Source organism: Oncorhynchus clarkii, chromosome 29 (assembly GCF_045791955.1).
Source record: "Oncorhynchus clarkii lewisi isolate Uvic-CL-2024 chromosome 29, UVic_Ocla_1.0, whole genome shotgun sequence".
Taxonomy (NCBI): domain Eukaryota; kingdom Metazoa; phylum Chordata; class Actinopteri; order Salmoniformes; family Salmonidae; genus Oncorhynchus; species Oncorhynchus clarkii.
In genome coordinates, this window is record NC_092175.1 from 38,026,032 (window position 1) to 38,045,383 (window position 19,352).

The 19,352-nt window shown below is 43.8% G+C and overlaps 1 protein-coding gene across 1 annotated transcript in view; it reads right to left on the bottom strand.

Moving 5' to 3' along the window:
* Positions 1-19,352, bottom strand: part of LOC139388226 (replication protein A 70 kDa DNA-binding subunit-like) — a 106,411-nt gene that overhangs the window by 32,524 nt on the left and 54,535 nt on the right. Inside the window, exons 12-14 of the mRNA XM_071134775.1 lie at positions 15,720-15,856; positions 14,754-14,902; positions 2,089-2,218 (exon numbers count right to left, since the gene is read on the bottom strand). Of these exons, the coding sequence (XP_070990876.1) occupies positions 2,089-2,218; positions 14,754-14,902; positions 15,720-15,856 (416 nt within the window). The remainder of the gene's footprint in view (positions 1-2,088; positions 2,219-14,753; positions 14,903-15,719; positions 15,857-19,352) is intronic.

A 19,352-nucleotide genomic window follows, 5' to 3' on the forward strand; every position in this document is an offset into this window, starting at 1 on the left:
TTCCCTCAGATTACACAGATCCACAAAAAAATCGAAAACAAATCCAATTTTGATAAACTCCCATATCTACTGGGTGAAATTCCACAGTGTGCCATCACAGCAGCAAAACACCATTGTAAATACAACCCATATTTATGCTTATTTATTTTATCTTGTGTCCTTAACCATTTGTACATTGTGAAAACACTGTATATATATATATACTATGACATTTGTAATGTCTTTATTGTTTTGAAACTTCTGTATGTGTAATGTTTACTGTTAATTTTTATTTTTTATTTCACTTTATATATTATCTACCTCACTTGCTTTGGCAATGTTAACACATGTATCCCATGCCAATAAAGCCCCTTGAACTGAATTGAGAGACAGAGAAAGAGAGACAGAGACAGAGAGAGAGAGACAGAGAGGGAGACAGAGAGGGAGACAGAGAGAGAGAGAGAGAGAGAGAGAGAGAGAGAGAGAGAGAAAGGGAGAGAGAGAGAGAGAGAGAGAGAGAGAGAGAGACAGAGAGACAGGGAGACAGAGACAGAGAGACAGAGAGAGACAGAGAGACAGAGACAGAGACAGAGAGGGAGACAGAGAGAGAGAGAGATACAGAGAGGGAGACAGAGAGGGAGGGAGACAGAGAGACAGAGACAGAGAGACAGAGAGGGAGACAGAGAGGGAGACAGAGAGGGAGACAGAGAGAGAGAGAGAGAGAGACAGAGAGAGAGAGAGAGAGAGAGAGAGAGAGAGAGAGAGAGACAGAGACAGAGACAGAGACAGAGACAGAGACAGAGGAGAGGAAGGAAGTGTCTGGTCTTCTATTAATTACCTGTCTGCTCTCTCCCTAATCTCCATCTCTCCTTCCTTTTTCACTCACTTTCCGGTCTTTCAACAATACAATCACTCTCTACTCCACCTCTCTTTCTCTCTCCTTCAGTTGTTCCTTCTTTCTTTTCAAGTGGCCTCATTTCCTTTCTTCTTGACATAAGGTTTATTCTTTCTCTGCTTCAATTTCTCCTCTCTCGCTCTCCTTCTCCCTCCTCTCTCCATCACTATAGGAGTTAGTACAGCCCCCTAGGCTCTTCCTCTGTGTCAGTCCTGTAATTAGAACTTTTTTATTAGAAACTAAAATGAATAAAAAATTGCTTACGGCTTCCCCCTCCCCCCTCCCAAAACGTTAAGCTGATTATATTCATTTAATTCAGCAGTTTGAAAGTTTGGAGTGACACACCATCATGCTGTGATGATACTATTCATAGATGTTGAGGAAGGGACAGTCCTAACTTGAGATCTGCATGTGTAACTCAAATTCATGCAAAACATCCCCCACTGGCATTGATGCATTATTTAGGCTAAATTCTGAGTTCTGGGTGTATCTCAAGTTCAGGGCAAAGTTAACATGCTGATACATAGTGAAGCAACTCATTCAACATGAACTAATGTGTGTGTCTGTGTGTGCTGTTTTTGTGTGCTGTTTGTATGAGTGTGTTTGCGTGCTCTGTGTGTGTGTGTGTGTGTGTGTGTTGTCTGTGTGTGTTTGCATGCTCTGTGTGTGTGTGTGTGTGTGTGTGTCTGTGTGAGTATGAGTGTGTTTGTGTGCTCTGTGTGTGTGTCTGTGTGTGTATGAGTGTGTTTGTGTGCTCTGTGTGTGTGTGTGTGTGTGTGTGTGCTCTGTGTGTGTGTGTCTGTGTGTGTATGAGTGTGTTTGTGTGCTCTGTGTGTGTGTGTTTGTGTGTGTGTGTGTGTGTGTGTGTGTGCTCTGTGTGTGTGTGTCTGTGTGTGTATGAGTGTGTTTGTGTGCTCTGTGTGTGTGTGTCTGTGTGTGTATGTGTGTGTTTGTGTGCTCTGTGTGTGTGTCTGTGTGTGTGTGTGTGTATGAGTGTGTTTGTGTGCTCTGTGTGTGTGTGTCTGTGTGTGTATGAGTGTGTTTGTGTGCTCTGTGTGTGTGTCTGTGTGTGTATGAGTGTGTTTGTGTGCTCTGTGTGTGTGTCTGTGTGTGTATGAGTGTGTTTGTGTGCTCTGTGTGTGTGTCTGTGTGTATGAGTGTGTTTGTGTGCTCTGTGTGTGTGTCTGTGTGTGTATGAGTGTGTTTGTGTGCACCTCGTCTCCTTGTCCCAGTTGTTCAGTCTTGACGTCGCTGAGTGTTATCCAGCAAGTGTTGGCTCCGCCTCCTGCAGGCCTCAATTCGGTCAGTGATTGGCCGTCCAGAGCATGACCTTCCTGATCATACCTACACACACACACACAGGAAGAAAATCACAGAGACTTACGTTAGAATTTAGAGAGCGTGAAAGGGAAAGCGAGAAAACAGAGACAGAGGAAAGAAAGAGAGAGAGAAACAGAAGGAGAAAAGAGAGAGAGAGAAGCAGAGAGAAATAGAGAGAGATCTCTACTTCACATGCTTTGGTGATGTAAACATTTGTTTCCCATGCCAATAAAGCCTCTTGAATTAAAATTCAATTCAATTCAATTGAGAGAGAGAGAGAAGGGGACTCTCGCTATTGTCACTTCACTGCTGCTGTTGAATTATTATATTGTTGTTATATTGTTATATTTATTTTTAAAAATGTACTTAACACTTAACATTGTTAGTTAAAGGCTTGTAAGTTAGCATTTCACTGTTGTATTCGGCGCATGTGATAAATACAATTAGATTTGATTTGAGAGAGAGAGGAACAGAGAGAGATCAGAGCGAGTGGGAGGGAGAGAGAGGGAGAGAGAGAAGGAGAGAGAAACAGAGAGGAGAGAGGGATAATTGGATTTGATTTGAGAGAGAGAGGAACAGAGAGAGATCAGAGCGAGTGGGAGGGAGAGAGAGGGAGAGAGAGAAGGAGAGAGAAACAGAGAGGAGAGAGGGATAATTGGATTTGATTTGAGAGAGAGAGGAACAGAGAGAGATCAGAGCGAGTGGGAGGGAGAGAGGGAGAGAGAGAAGGAGAGAGAAACAGAGAGGAGAGAGGGATAATTGGATTTGATTTGAGAGAGAGAGGAACAGAGAGAGATCAGAGCGAGTGGGAGGGAGAGAGGGAGAGAGAGAAGGAGAGAGAAACAGAGAGGAGAGAGGGATAATTGGATTTGATTTGAGAGAGAGAGGAACAGAGAGAGATCAGAGCGAGTGGGAGGGAGAGAGGGAGAGAGAGAAGGAGAGAGAAACAGAGAGGAGAGAGGGATAATTGGATTTGATTTGAGAGAGAGAGGAACAGAGAGAGATCAGAGCGAGTGGGAGGGAGAGAGAGGGAGAGAGAGAAGGAGAGAGAAACAGAGAGGAGAGAGGGATAATTGGATTTGATTTGAGAGAGAGAGGAACAGAGAGAGATCAGAGCGAGTGGGAGGGAGAGAGGGAGAGAGAGAAGGAGAGAGAAACAGAGAGGAGAGAGGGATAATTGGATTTGATTTGAGAGAGAGAGGAACAGAGAGAGATCAGAGCGAGTGGGAGGGAGAGAGGGAGAGAGAGAAGGAGAGAGAAACAGAGAGGAGAGAGAGAGGGAGAGAGAGAAGGAGAGAGAAACAGAGAGGAGAGAGGGATAATTGGATTTGATTTGAGAGAGAGAGGAACAGAGAGAGATCAGAGCGAGTGGGAGGGAGAGAGGGAGAGAGAGAAGGAGAGAGGAACAGAGAGAGATCAGAGCGAGTGGGAGGGAGAGAGGGAGAGAGAGAAGGAGAGAGAAACAGAGAGGAGAGAGGGATAATTGGATTTGATTTGAGAGAGAGAGGAACAGAGAGAGATCAGAGCGAGTGGGAGGGAGAGAGAGGGAGAGAGAGAAGGAGAGAGAAACAGAGAGGAGAGAGGGATAATTGGATTTGATTTGAGAGAGAGAGGAACAGAGAGAGATCAGAGCGAGTGGGAGGGAGAGAGGGAGAGAGAGAAGGAGAGAGAAACAGAGAGGAGAGAGGGATAATTGGATTTGATTTGAGAGAGAGAGGAACAGAGAGAGATCAGAGCGAGTGGGAGGGAGAGAAGGAGAGAGAAACAGAGAGGAGAGAGAGAGGGAGAGAGAGGGAGAGAGAGAAGGAGAGAGAAACAGAGAGGAGAGAGGGATAATTGGATTTGATTTGAGAGAGAGAGGAACAGAGAGGAGATCAGAGCGAGTGGGAGGGAGAGAGAGGGAGAGAGAAGGAGAGAGAAACAGAGAGGAGATCAGAGCGAGTGGGAGGGAGAGAGAGGAACAGAGAGAGATCAGAGCGAGTGGGAGGGAGAGAGAGGGAGAGAGAGAAGGAGAGAGAAACAGAGAGGAGAGAGAAACAGAGAGGAGAGAGAAACAGAGAGGAGAGAGAAACAGAGAGGAGAGAGAAACAGAGAGGAGAGAGAAACAGAGAGGAGAGAGAAACAGAGAGGAGAGAGGGATAATTGGGGTAAATGAGAAACATAAACAGAGCGTGTTGAGGACATATCTAATGATCCCTGAACAGCAAAGTAATTACAACACATCAATAACACTCCTCTCTGAGTGTGTATGTGTATGTGTGTGTGTGTGTGTGTGTGTGTATGTGTGTATGTGTGTGTGTGTGTGTGTGTGCTTGGACAACGGTTCCGGAGGGGATGGGATGACACTTTACGGGCTCCTAACCAATTGTGCCATTTTTTTTTTCTGATTGTTTGTAACTTATTTTGTAAACAATGTTTCTGCCACCGTCTCTTATGACTGAAAAGAGCTTCTGGACATCAACTTCCGGTGAAACTGGAGGGCGCGCAATTCAAATAAATAATCCTAAATATTATGGATTATAAACATTTATGTACATGTATGTCTTATATGAGTTGAAAGCTTAAATTCTTGTTAATCTAACTGCACTATCGTATTTACAGTAGCTATTGCAGCGAAAACATGCCATGCGATTGTTTGAGGACGACTCCCCATGTCAAAATATTTTTTCCACTGGCACAGATTTCATACATTCACATATAAAGATTAAATATGCACTTACTTTTTGAAAATCTTCCTCTGATTTGTCATCCAAAGGGTCCCAGCTATCACATGTAGTGTCGTTTTGTTAGATAAAATCCTTCTTTTAAAAAAGTAAGTTTAGTTGGCGCCATCGATTTGAGTAATCCACTCGTTTAACTTCATATGGCTGCAGGGGTAGTATTGAGTAGCTTGGATGAAAAGGTGCCCATTGTAAACAGCCAGCTCCTCAGTCGCTAATATATGCATATTATTATTAGTATTGGATAGAAAACACTCTAAAGTTTCCAAAACGGTCAAAATATTGTCTGTGAGTATAACAGAACTGATATTGCAGGCGAAACCCTGAGGAAAATCAAAACAGGAAGTGGCTTCTATTTTGAAAACTCCATGTTCCATAGCCTCCCTTTGCTGGATTTGAAGGAATATGAACCAGATTCCTTTTCCTATCGCTTCCTCAAGGTGTCAGTCTTCAGACATAGTTTCAGGCTTTTATTTTGAAAAATTTGCCAGAACGATAACATTGCGTCAAGTGGTCACATGAGTTTTGCTCGCGCAACAGAGTTTGGATAGGTATTGCTTTTCCCTCTCCTACTGTGAAAGACATTTGCGGTTGATATATTATCGATTACATATTTTAAAAACAACCTGAGGCTTGATTATAAAAAATGTTTGACATGTTTCTGTGGACATTATGGAAACTATTTGGAATTTTCGTCTACAATGTCGTGACCGCTCTTTCCTGTGGATTTCTGAACATAACGCGACAAACAAACAGAGGTATTTTGGATATAAAAATAATCTTTATGGAACAAAAGGAACATTTGTTGTGTAACTGGGAGTCTCGTGAGTGAAAATATCCGAAGATCATCAAAGGTAAACGATTCATTGGATTGCTTTTCTGATTTTCGTGACCAAGCTTCCTGATGCTAAGTGTACTTAATGTTTTATCGTGCTATTGATAAACTTACACAAACGCTTGGATTGCTTTCGCTGTAAAGCATCATTTCAAAATCTGAAACGACAGGTGGATTAACAAAAGGCTAAACTGTGTTCTCCTATATTGCACTTGTGATTTCATGAATATAAATATTTGTAGTAATATTTATTGAATGTAGCGCTATGCTATTCAGCGGTTGTTGATGACACTTATCCCAATAGGGGTGTTGCAGCCATTACAAGTTAAATTTACAGAGAAAGGAATCCGAAAATCTACCCCTAAACTTTTTTTCAACTAGTCAAAATATGTTTCTATTTACTCATCAGATACCCTAAAATGTAATCAAACTATAATATTTATTTCAGAAAGATGTATGTTCAACAGGAAACCGATTTAAGCAGGTGCTTAATGTCTTCATTGCGCGAGCAAACACTAATTTCCAAGACTGTGTCCTTCTACTAAAACTGTAATTTCTTATTGGGTTTGAAGCCTGAAACCTTGAACATAGACTGCTGACACCCTGTGGAAGCCATAGGAATTGCATCCAGGGAGCTAATTTTCAATTTGACCGTTCTCTTGCATTTCTAAGAGGATGGTCTCTCAACAACAAAAAAAATCTGCTTGTTTTTTCTTTGGATTTTCTCCTACCATATCTATTGTGTTATATTCTCCTATATTATTTTAACATTTCTACAAACTTCAAAGTGTTTTCTTTCCAATGGTACCAATTATATGCATATCCTGGCTTCGGCCTGAGCTACAGGCAGTTTACTTTGAGCACGTCATTCAGGCAGGAATTTGAGAAAAAAGGGGCCTAGCCATAAGAAGTTACAAACTGTAATATCTTATGTTTCATAGAGTCGTGACTGAACGACAACACAGATGATATACACTCAGCTGGATTTTTCGTTCATTGGGAGGACAGGACAGCTATGTCTGGTAAGACAAGTGGTGGTGGTGTGTGTCTATTTGTGAATAACAGCTGGTGAACAATGTCTGATATAGGTTTTTACAATCACAAAATGAGTGCTGACAGGCAACTACACATAGACAAGAACCCACAAACACCAAAGGGAAATGGCTACCTAAATATGATCCCCAATCAGAGACAACGATAAACAGCTGCCTCTGATTGGGGACCATATCAGGCCACCATAATCATACAAATACCTAGACCTACAAAACCCCTAGACATACAAAAACCCTAGACAATACAACACCCCTAGACAATACAAAAACCCTAGACAATACAACACCCCTAGACAATACAAAAACTAGCGTATCCACCCTAGTCACACCCTGACCTAACCAAAATATAAAGAAAACAGCGATATCTCAGGTCAGGGCGTGACAGTACCACCCCCCCAAAGGTGCGGACTCCCGGCCGCAAACATGAACCTATAGTGGAGGGTCTGGGCGGGCATCTACCCTTGGTGGCGGCTCTGGTTCTGGACGCCGCCCCCCCTCTTTACACTGATCCCTCCGCCTTTATTCCGGACTGTGGACCGTCGTTGGAGGTTCCGGACTGTGGACCGTCGTGGGAGGTTCCAGACTGTGAAACGTCACCAGAAGCTCTGGACTGGGAACTGTCGCCGGAAGATCTGGATTGTGGAGGCGCACTGGAGGCCTGATGCGTGGGACCAGTACTGGTGGGACCGGGCAGGGGACACGCACATCAGGGAGAGTGCGAGGAGCAGGAACAGGAAGTACTGGACTGTGGAGGCGCCTTGGAGGTCTGATATGTGGGACCGGTACAGGTGGTAACGGGCTGATGACACGCACTTCAGGGCGAGTGCGGAGAGGAGGCACAGGACGTACTGGAATGTGGAGGTGCATTGGAGACCTGATGCGTGGGACCGGTACAGGTGACACCGGGCTGATGACACGCACCTCAGCAAGCCCGCTCTGTAGCCCTCTCAATGCTAGCATCTCTTTCCGGAATCTTGCGTCGAACTCCTCATCCGACTCCCTGACTGGCTCTGGTTCGCTCCTCAGCTCCGCCGACTGCTCCAAATGCCCCCCCCCCCCTCCCCCCCAAAAAGTATTGGGGTTTCTGTGGCCTATCTCGTCGGTATAACTCCTCGTAACATTGCCGTTCCGCTTTCGCTGCCTCCATTTCCTCCTTCGGAAGGTGAAACTCCCCAGCCTGCGTCCAGGGTCCTGCTCCATCCAGGATCTCCTCCCAGGTCCTCCTGAACACGATGCTTGGTCCATTTTTGGGGGGGTTCTTCTGTCATGTTCGTCGTATGAATCAGAACAAGGTGCAGCGTGGTATGCGTACCTTTATTATAATAAGTATGAACACTGAACAAACTAACTAAAATAACAAAACGACACGTGAAGCTGCCAGGCAACTACACATAGACAAGAACCCACAAACACCAAAGGGAAATGGCTACCTAAATATGATCCACAGTCAGAGACAACGATAAACAGCTGCCTCTGATTGGAAACCATATCAGGCCACCATAAACATACAAAAACCCTAGACAATTCAAATCCCCTAGACAATACAAAAACCCTAGACAATACAAAAACTAGCATACCCACCTTAGTCACACCCTGACCTAACCAAAATATAAAGAAAACAGAGATATCTCAAGTCAGGGCGTGACAGGTACAGTACACATGAAGCTAAGATAATTTGTTCATTTGTTTAAATCAACTCTGCAAAAACTTAACATCAGGATTACCATTTCAAAATGCAATTCACACATTACATCTGAGATGACCGTCTATTCATTTCAAAGTAACTGTTGCGTTACTCTTAATGCATAGTTTTATGGAAACTGACAAACAATATTGCATGTTTAGATCATGAAAGTTTCAGGATAACGAGATCCATTGACACCAATTACCGTGGAACATGAACCAATTGCACTACATTATCTATGGATGTAATATTTCATTATCATTCTTTATCAGACACTGTTTCTATGGTCCCATGTACCACTTTTACAGACCATGTTTTCAGATGTGATTTTACTGTACACTAGTACTGTACACCCTTTTGCCTCCACAATAGCCTGAATTATTTACGGTGTTGTACGTTAAGAGATTTTGGTATTTGGTATTTTATTAGGATTCCCATTAGCTGTTGCAAAAGCAGCAGCTACTCTTCCTGGGGTCCACACAAAACATGAAACATAATACAGAATGACATAATACAGAACATCATTAAACAAGAACAGCTCAAGGACAGAACTACATAAATTTTTAAAAAGGCACACGTGGCCTACATATCAATGCATACACACAAACTATCTAGGTCAAATAGAGGCGTTGTGCCGAGAAGTGTTGCTTTAACTGTTTTTTGAAACCAAGTTTGCTGTTTATTTGGGCAATATGAGATGGAAGGAAGTTCCATGCAATACTGTACATTTTCTTGAATTTGTTCTGGATTTGGGGACTATGAAAAGACCCCTGGTGGTATGTCTGGTGGGATAAGTGTGTGTGTGAGAGCTGTGTGTAAATTGAATATGCAAAAAATGTGGGATTTTCAACCCAAATTCAACCCACATCAGCCCTCTGATTACAATTAAGAGCAAAACGTGCCACTCTGTTCTGGGCCAGTTGCAGCTTAACTAGGTCTTTCCTTGCAGCACTGGACCACACGGCTGGACAATAATCGAGTAGAGCATCTCTTTATTAAGGCTATCTATTTATTTAGAGCACATTTACTCCACACACACAGAGATTCATACAAAGCTCTCCCCTGCCCTCCATTTGGCAAATCTGACCATAATTTTATCCTCCTGATTCCTGCTCACAGCGTAAACTAACAGCGTAAGATGGTGCCGGAGAAGAAGTACGTTTCACGTACCCCCAGCCGATTGGGTTTTTTGTTGTTGTTTATTTGCAATGTTTTTTTTTTATAATGTTGCCGCTACCATCTCTTATGAACGAAAATAACTTCTAGACATCAGGACTGTGACTACTCAAGAAGGACTAGCAGAATCCTTTTTTTCCTTTCATGCCTCTGACGAGCCCGACGCAAAGGATTTACTGCTTCCTCGGGAACAGGCCCCGATCCCCGTGATCTGCGTGAAGAGAATTCATAGGCCATCGAATAAACCCCCACTTCCCTCCATCCTGCTAGCAAACGTGCAATCTTTGGAGAATAAAATCGATGAGGTATGCAGAAGATTAAACTACTAACGGGACATTAAAAACTGTAATATCTTATGCTTCACGTAGTCATGGCTGAACGATGATAATATCAACATACAGATGGCTGGTTACACAATGTACCAGCAGGATAGAATAGAGGCGTCTGGTAAGACAAGAGGCGACTGTCTACAACAGCTGGTGCACGATATCTAAGGAAGTCTCGAGCTATTGCTCGCCTGAGGTCTAATGATAAGCTGTAGACCACACTACCTACCGAGAGAGTTTTCATCTGTATTCTTTGTAGCTGTTTACATACCACCACAGTCAGAGGCACTAAGACAGCATTGACTGAGCTGTATTCCGCCATGAGCAAACAAGAAAACGCTCACCGAGAGGCGGGGCTCCTAGTAGCTGGGGACCTTAATAAATCCTCTTAAGTCTACCCCTTCCTTTTTCGAACATTCTGTTAAAAATCGCGCAACTTTTCAGCGTCCTGCTACTCATGCCAGGAATATAGTATATGCATATGATTAGTATGTGTGGATAGAAAACACTCTGAAGTTTCTAAAACTGGTTAAATCACGGCTGTGACTATAACAGATTGTGTGTTTCATTGAAAAACGCAAGAAAAACTGCTCTCTGAAAGCTAAAAATAATTTCCATAAGTCACTTTCATGGGTTGTTAAAAGGGGACAAAATTTAATATCGACCTGCATGCAATTCATACAAATTCCACACGATGTCGCCATTGTCGTCATTTTCAATTGAATTTTTTGTTGGAAAATCCAACTATCTGGATTCCGTTTCTTCCGGTCTCCACCAGGATCTTTTCAATGTGGACATTGGCAGCCATTGATTTGCAGACAAGGAGCTATTGAATATACCGCCCTGTAATCATTTTGATAGATTATAAACGTTTACTAATACCTAAAGTTGGATTACAAAATGATTTCGAAGTGTTTTGTAAAAGTTTATCGTCAACTTTTTTAATTTAAAAAAATGACGCAGCGTTTAAAAACGATGTTTTTTTCTGAATGACACAGCTTCCATAAAAAGCTATTTTGGGTATATATGGACCGATTTAAACGAAAAAAAGACCCAATAGTGATGTTTATGGGGCATATAGGAGCCATAAATGCCAAGAAAGAAGCTCGTCAAAGGTAATGAATGTTTTATATTTTATTTCTGCGTTTTGTGCAGCGCCGGATAAGCAAAGTCTTTGTTTACGTCGCATTCAGGCATTTTGAGGTGTTGCATGCTATCAGATAATAGCTTCTCATGCTTTCGCCAAAAAGCATTTTAAAAATCTGACTTGTTGGCTAGGTTCACAACGAGTGTAGCTTTAATTCAATACCCTGCTTGTGAATTTTGATCAAGGTTTGAGTTTTAACGAGTACATTTAGCATTTAGCGTAGCGCATTTGCATTTCCAGGTGCCTAGTTGAGACATATGCGTCTCAAGTAGAATCAAGAAGTTTTAATACAGGGAAACTTAAATCCATTTTACCAAATTTTTATCAGCATGTTAAATGTGCAGCCAGAGGGAAAAAAACTCTGGACCACCCTTCATTTGGCAAATCTGACCATAAAAAAATCTTCCTGATTCCTGCTTTCCAGAAAAAAATAAAGCATGAAGCACCAGTGACTAGATAAATAAAAAAGTGGTCAGATGAAGCAGATGCTAAGCTACAGGACTGTTTTGCTAGCACAGACTGGAATATGTTCCAGGATTCCTACGATGGCATTGAGGAGTACACCACATCAGTCATTAGCTTCATCAATAAGTGCATCAATGACGTCATCACTACACTGACCGTACGTACATACCCCAACCAGAAGCCATGGATTACAGGCAGCATCCGCACTGAGCTAAAGGCTAGAGCTGCCGCTTTCAAGGAGTGGGACTCTAACCCGGAAGCTTATACGAAATCACGATATGCCCTCTGACGAACCATCAAACAGGCGAGTGTCAATACAGGATCGATTCGTACTACACCGGCTCTGACGCTTGTCGGATGTGGCAGGGCTTGCAAACCATCACAGAAAACACAACGGAGAGCTGCCCAGTGACACGAGCCTACCAGATGAGCTAAACTAGTTTTATGCTCGCTTCGAGGCAAAAAACCACTGAAACATGCATGAGAGCACCAGCTGTTCCGGAACACTGTGTGATTTAGCTCTTCGCAGCCGATGTGAGTAAGACCTTTAAAAAGGTCAACATTCAAAAGGACGCAGGGCCAGACGGAATACCAGGTTGTGTACTGTGAGCATGCACTGAACAACTGGCAAGTGTCTTCACTGACATTTTCAACCTCTCGCTGTCAAAGTCTTTAATACCAACATGTTTTAACCCTCCTGCTGTGTTCTGGTCAAATTGGAAATGTAGTTCATTTAATCTGATTGTCATAATGTTCCATGAATTTGTCCACACAAAATACATTTTGATGATTTTCATTACATTTTGGGTGTTTTCTTTAACTTTATACACCTGAGGTGTATGACCGGTCATGTGAAATGAATGGGTGAGACTAGAATGAGTGTGTTCCAGAGTTCAGGCACATGCCCATTCATCAGATGGAAACAATTCCTCTCCCAGACCCCCACATGCATGTGTGTTTGAGCACACACACAAACACACAAACCTCACTCCCCTTCTTGGCTTCTATGGCAACCTTTCCCCAATAGAATCTTTCCCCCACGGGAACCACAAGGTTGGTCACAAACAATCGCAACATTATTTCAATAATATATAGAACTTCTCACAGCTCTGGTATATAAAGCTTTTTTGAGGCCTTGCTCACAATTCATTCTGTGGCAGCACAATGACCAAACAATATACTATACGTGAGGCTCTTGATCATATCTTTGTTCATGACACTACCCTTACCTACATGTACAAATGACCTCGACTAACCTGTACCACCGCACATTGACTCGGTACCGGTACCCCTGTATATAGCCTTGTTAATGTTATTTTATTGTGTAACTTAAAAAAAAGCTGCACTGCTTCTTAACACAGAGCGCATCCAACCCGGAAGCCAGCCGCACCAATGTGTCGGAGGAAACACCGTACACTTAACGACCTGGTCAATGCGCACTGCGCCCGGCACGCCACAGGAGTCGCTAGTGCGCGATTCCCTAACCCGGACGATGCTAGGCCAATTGTACGTCGCCCAATGGACCTCCCGGTCGCAGCCGGCTGCGACAGAGCCTGGGCTCGAACCCAGGGTCTCTGGTGGCACAGCTATGCGACACCCGGGAGGCCCTTATTTTGTTGCTTTTTAATTGTATTTTTTACTTTAGTTTATTTTGTAAATAAGTCTATTTCTTCAACAGCATTGTCGGTAAGGGCTACACCTGTTATACTCGACGCATGTGACAAATAAAATGTTATTTGATCTGTGTGTTCATCTATGCACATTTACATTTTAGTCATTTGGCAGACACTCCTATCCACAGCGACTTTCAGTAGTGAGTGCACACATTTTTTCATAATTCCCGTGGGGATCGAACCTTGCAAACGCCACGCTCTACCAACTGAACTTACATGGGACCTGTTTGTCTGGTCAGTTATTCTGTCTATCCATCCATCCACCCACCCATATCGTTATCCATCTACCCTCTTGTCAGTGTTATTGTAGCCCAGTAACGCTGTATCTAATCAGTGACTCAAATATTCATTAAGTTTACATTCATTAAGAGTTATCTGTTACATTATGCAACAACTCAGCCTCGCCGCTAGGCCCAAACAATCCCATAATGCACTGCATCGCCACGGGAACCCCGGCTGATGTACAACACTATTTGTGAAACACAGTTAGGCCGAAATGAATTCTCTCTCTCTCTCTCTCCATGAGAGAGAATGAGCGAAGACTTGAAATAGACAAGATGATGGGTTTACATTCATGTAGAAAATAATTATTTTTTTAATCAAGGAGCATTTTCTAAATTCAAACTGACCCCCTGCAACTGGACACGGACATTTTATGAGACTCCTGTTTCCCTGAATAAAGGACAAAGACAGCATCACCAAGCTAAGGTTGGTCAAAAATTCTCTGTGCTACACAAAACAGTACCTTTCCACAACCAATATTGAGTTGCACCCTCCTTTGCCCTCAGAACAGCCTCAATTCGTCAGCGGGATGAACTCTACAAGGTGTCCAAAGCGTTTCACAGGGATGCTGGCCCATTTTGACTCCAATTCTTCCCACAGTTGTGTCAAGTTGACCTGGTTAGTCTATGTCATGGAAAGAGCAGGTGTTCTTAATGTTTTGTAAACTCAGTGTATGTTTAAATTGCTAAGTGAAATAAACAAGAGTGAAATAAAAAATCTCTCTCTTCATTCTGACTGAGTACCAGTATTATGAGGCTCCCAAGTGGCACAGCATCTCAGTGCTTGAGGCATCACTACAGACCCTGGTTCAATCATGGGCTGTATCACAACCGGCTGTGATTAGGAGTCCCAGAGGGCGGTGCACAATTGGCCCAGCGTCGTCCAGGTTTGATCGGTGTAGGCTGTCCTTGTAAATAAGAATTTGTTCTTTAACTGACTTGCCAAGATCAATAAAGTTTTTTAATTTTTTTTTATTTAAAGTCAATCTCTCTTCTGCACGTGACAGATGGGACTATAATACAGGAATTTCAGTGTGTCTATTTTATGTTTTCTAAGAATATGTGTGAGTGTGCAAGCATGTATCTTCATGAATATGTGTGAGTGTGCAAGCATGTATCTTCATGAATTTGTGTGAGTGTGCAAGCATGTATCTTCATGAATTTGTGTGCATCTCTATGAGCCTACGTGTCGTCACTCACCATCTCCTCAGCCCATGAGCCTCAGGTATGTCAGGGTTGACCATGACAGCGGAGCTGAAGATCGCAGAGACAGACTGGCCTCCAAAGTCTGACAGGCGAGCTCTTTTAACAGCTACTATAGGCTGGACTGAACCATCAAACATCTCTGCCTGGAGAGAGAGGAGAGAGAGGAGAGAGAGGCTGAAGAACAACGCAATAACACACACACATGAGCAAGAGCGTACACACAGGCACGTACCCACACACACCCATGTATACACACACACACACACCCATGTATACACACACACACATGTACCTTCCAGATATTTTTACATTCTGGGTGCAATCTGAGACTCCTTTGAATTTCTGAAAGTTGAGTGGTTCAATTGATCAAATCTGATTTTACATCTCAGAAAACCGAATAAACACCCCATAACAGACAGACAGACAGACAGACAGACAGACAGACAGACAGACAGACAGACAGAGATGAATTACCTCATACTCTGCATAATTTTGTGTTTAACGGCAGATCCATCCCAGGAGACAGAGACAGTGTGACTGTAACATCTTGCCACTTGAGTGTATGTGCATATGTATACTGTGTGTGTTACGTGTGTGTGTGTACTCCTTGTGTGTGTGTGTGCTAGTGTGTGTCTGTGTGTGTACTCCTTGTGTGCGTGTGTACTTCTTGTGTGTGTGTGTGTGCTAATGTGTGTCTGTGTGTGTACTCCTTGTGCGTGTGTTAGTGTTTGTGTGTCTATGTGTGTACTCCTTGGGTGTGTGTACATGTGTGTTACCGTGTGTGTGTGTGTGTGCCTGTGTGTGTCTGTGTGTGTACTCCTTGTGTGTGTGTGTGTGTGCTATTGTGTGTCTGTGTGTGTACTCCTTGTGTGTGCTTGTGTGTGTATGTGTTAGCATGTGCGTTAGTGTGTGTGTGTGTTAGGGTTTGTGTTTGTACTCCTTGTGTGTGTATGGTCTTACCTGCTCGCCCCACAGTGTGACTGTGACCGCCTTGCCACTGGTATCCACCAGGTGAATGTCTCTTTTATACTCCTGTCTACCTGTCTTAGCGGTGAAGCTACTCAGATCATCCACACTCCTACACACTCCTATTACATCTATAGGGGGAGAGAGACAAAGGGAAAGAGGGGGAGAGAGGGGGGGAGACAGACAGAGAGACAGAGACAGACAGAGAGAGAGAAACACAGAGAGAGAGAGAGAGAGAGAGAGAGAGAGAGAGAGAGAGAGAGAGAGAGAGAGAGAAACAGAGAGAGAGAGAGAGAGAAACAGAGAGAGAAACAGAGAGAGAAACAGAGAGAGAAACAGAGAGAGAGAGGGTGGAGAGAGAGAGAGAGGCAGAGAGAGAAAGGAAAAGAGGGGGAGAGAGGGGGGGGGACAGACAGAGAAACAGAGACAGACAGAGAGAGAGAAACAGAGAGAGAGAGAAACAAAGAGAGAAACAGAGAGAGAGAGGGTGGAGAGAGAGAGGCAGAGAGAGGGAGAGAGACAGACATAGACAGAGAGAGACAGAGACAGAGATATTAGTCAGACCTTTCTACTGGTCTTGGTGGTACTGTAATTTCCTAATTACAAAGATATTCTCCTTCCCCCCTATCTCTCTCTCCCCCTCGCCTTAGTATTCTTTCTCCACATCTCTCTCTCCCTTACTTCTTCCTCTCGCTCCTCCCTCCTCTCTCCCCTTTCTCGCGCTCTAATATGTGTGTGTGTATGTGTGTGTGTAATTCCATTATGGTTGATATGATGTCATCCACCTTTGAACTCCATTATCGCCACGGGAACAGGCTGACAGCTCTCATTACACACTGTTAATCCACAATTAACTACCAAGGAGAGAGAGGAGAGGGGAGGAAGAGGGGAGGCAGAGAGAGAAGGGAGAGAGGATGGGAGAGAGGGAGGGAGAACATAGGGGAGAGAGAGCAGGGGAAGAGTTGGGGAGGGAGAATGAGGGGGGAAGGAGAGAGGGGAGAATGAGAGGGAGAGAGAGAGCGAGAGAGAGAGAGACAGGGAGAGAGAATAGCTTCAGCTTATGAAACATGGGACCAACACTTTACATGTTGCATTTATATTTTTGTTCAGTCCCTTAACCACTCCTCAACCCCATCCCAAACCAACCAAACCCAGTTGACCCAACACAACCCAACAACCTACCAACCTACCAAACCCATCCCAACACAACCCAACCTACCAAACCCATCCCAACACAACCTACCAAACCCATCCCAACACAACCTACCAAACCCATCCCATCCCATCCCATCCCAACCCAACCTACCAAACCCATCCCAACACATTACAACCTACCAACCTACCAAACCCATCCCATCCCAACACAACACAACCCAACCTACCAACCTACCAAACCCATCCCAACACATTCCAACCTACCAACCTACCAAACCCATCCCAACACAACCCAACCTACCAACCTACCAAACCCATCCCATCCCAACACAACCCAACCTACCAAACCCATCCCAACACAACCTACCAAACCCATCCCATCCCAACCCAACCTACCAAACCCATCCCAACACATCCCAACCTACCAACCTACCAAACCCATCCCATCCCAACACAACCCAACCTACCAAAACCATCCCATCCCACCAAACCCATCCCATCCCAACACAACACAACCCAACCTACAAAACCTATCCTATCCCAACCCAACCCAACACAACACAACACAACACAACCCAACCTACCAAACCCATCCCAACCCAAGTGTGTTGAAGCTCCAATTAAACCTCCAGAAAAAGTAGTGACTTCATACACAAATAACACACACACAACATACACACTACACACACACACAGGTACAAACAAAGAAATACAAACACACACATAACATACACACACACTATACACACAGCCTGTACACACAGCCTGTACACACTATAAACACATACTACAGTATACACACACACACAGGTACGAAGAAATACAAACACACATAACACACACACAACATACACACTACACACACACACAGCCTGTACACACTATAAACACACAATACAGTATGCACACACACACAACACACACACTATACACACACACAGGTACAAATAAAAAAATACAAACACACATAACACACACACAAACACATAACATACACACTATACACACAGCCTGTACACACTATAAACACACAATGCAGTATACACACACAGGTACAAAGAAATACAAACACACATAACACACACACATAACATACACATTATACACACATCTTGTACACACTATAAACACACAATACAGTATACACACTATACGCACACATTATACACAATACATACACAACATACACACTATACAGACACACACCACGTACACCTGGACTGTGAGTAGTAGTAGAGTGGTGGCCTGAGGACACACACTTAATGTGTTGTGAAATCTGTTGTAAAATGTATTTTAATGTTTAACTGTATATTACTGTCTTAATCTTTGCTGGACCCCAGGAAGAGTAGCTGCTGCTTTGGCAGGAACTAATGGGGATCCATAATAAACCCCAGGAAGAGTAGCTGCTTCTTTGGCAGGAACTAATGGGGATCCATAATAAACCCCAGGAAGAGTAGCTGCTGCTTTGGCAGGAACTAATGGGGATCCATAATAAATACAAATACAAACATACCCCAAACAAACCCAACCCATAACTAACTGAACCCACCCAAACCAACCCAACCCATAACTAACTGAACCCACCCAAACCAACCCAACCCATAACTAACTGAACCCACCCAAACAAACCCAACCCATAACTAACTGAACCCACCCAAACCAACCCGACCCATAACTAACTGAACCCACCCAAACCAACCCAACCCATAACTAACTGAACCCACCCAAACAAACCCAACCCATAACTAACTGAACCCACCCAAACCAACCCGACCCATAACTAACTGAACCCACCCAAACCAACCCAACCCATAACTAACTGAACCCAACCAAACCAACCCAACCCATAACTAACTGAACCCACCCAAACCAACCCAACCCTTAACTAACTGAACCCACCCAAACCAACACAACCCAGCCAACCAACCCAAACAACCCATCCCAACACAACCAACCAAACACAACCAAACATACCAAACCCATCCCAACACAACCTACCAAACCAAACCCATCCCATCCCAACCTACCAAACCCATCCCGACCCAACCTACCAAACCAAACCCATCACAACAAACTCATCCCATCCCAACCCAACCTACCAAACCCATCCCAACCCAACCAACCAAACCCATCCCAACCTACCAAACCCATCCCATCCCAACCTACCAAACCAAACCCATCACACCAAACTCATCCCATCCCAACCCAACCTACCAAACCCATCACAACCCAACCAATAAAACCCATCCATACCCAACCTACCAAACCCATCCCAACCTACCAAACCAAACCCAACCCACCAAACCCACCCCATCCCATCCTACCAAACCCATCCCAACCCAACCAACCAAACCCATCCCAACCCAACCTACCAAACCCATCCCAACCTACCAAACCAAACCAAACCCAACCCACCAAACCCATCCCATCCCAACCCAACCTACCAAACCCATCCCAACCAACCAACCAAAC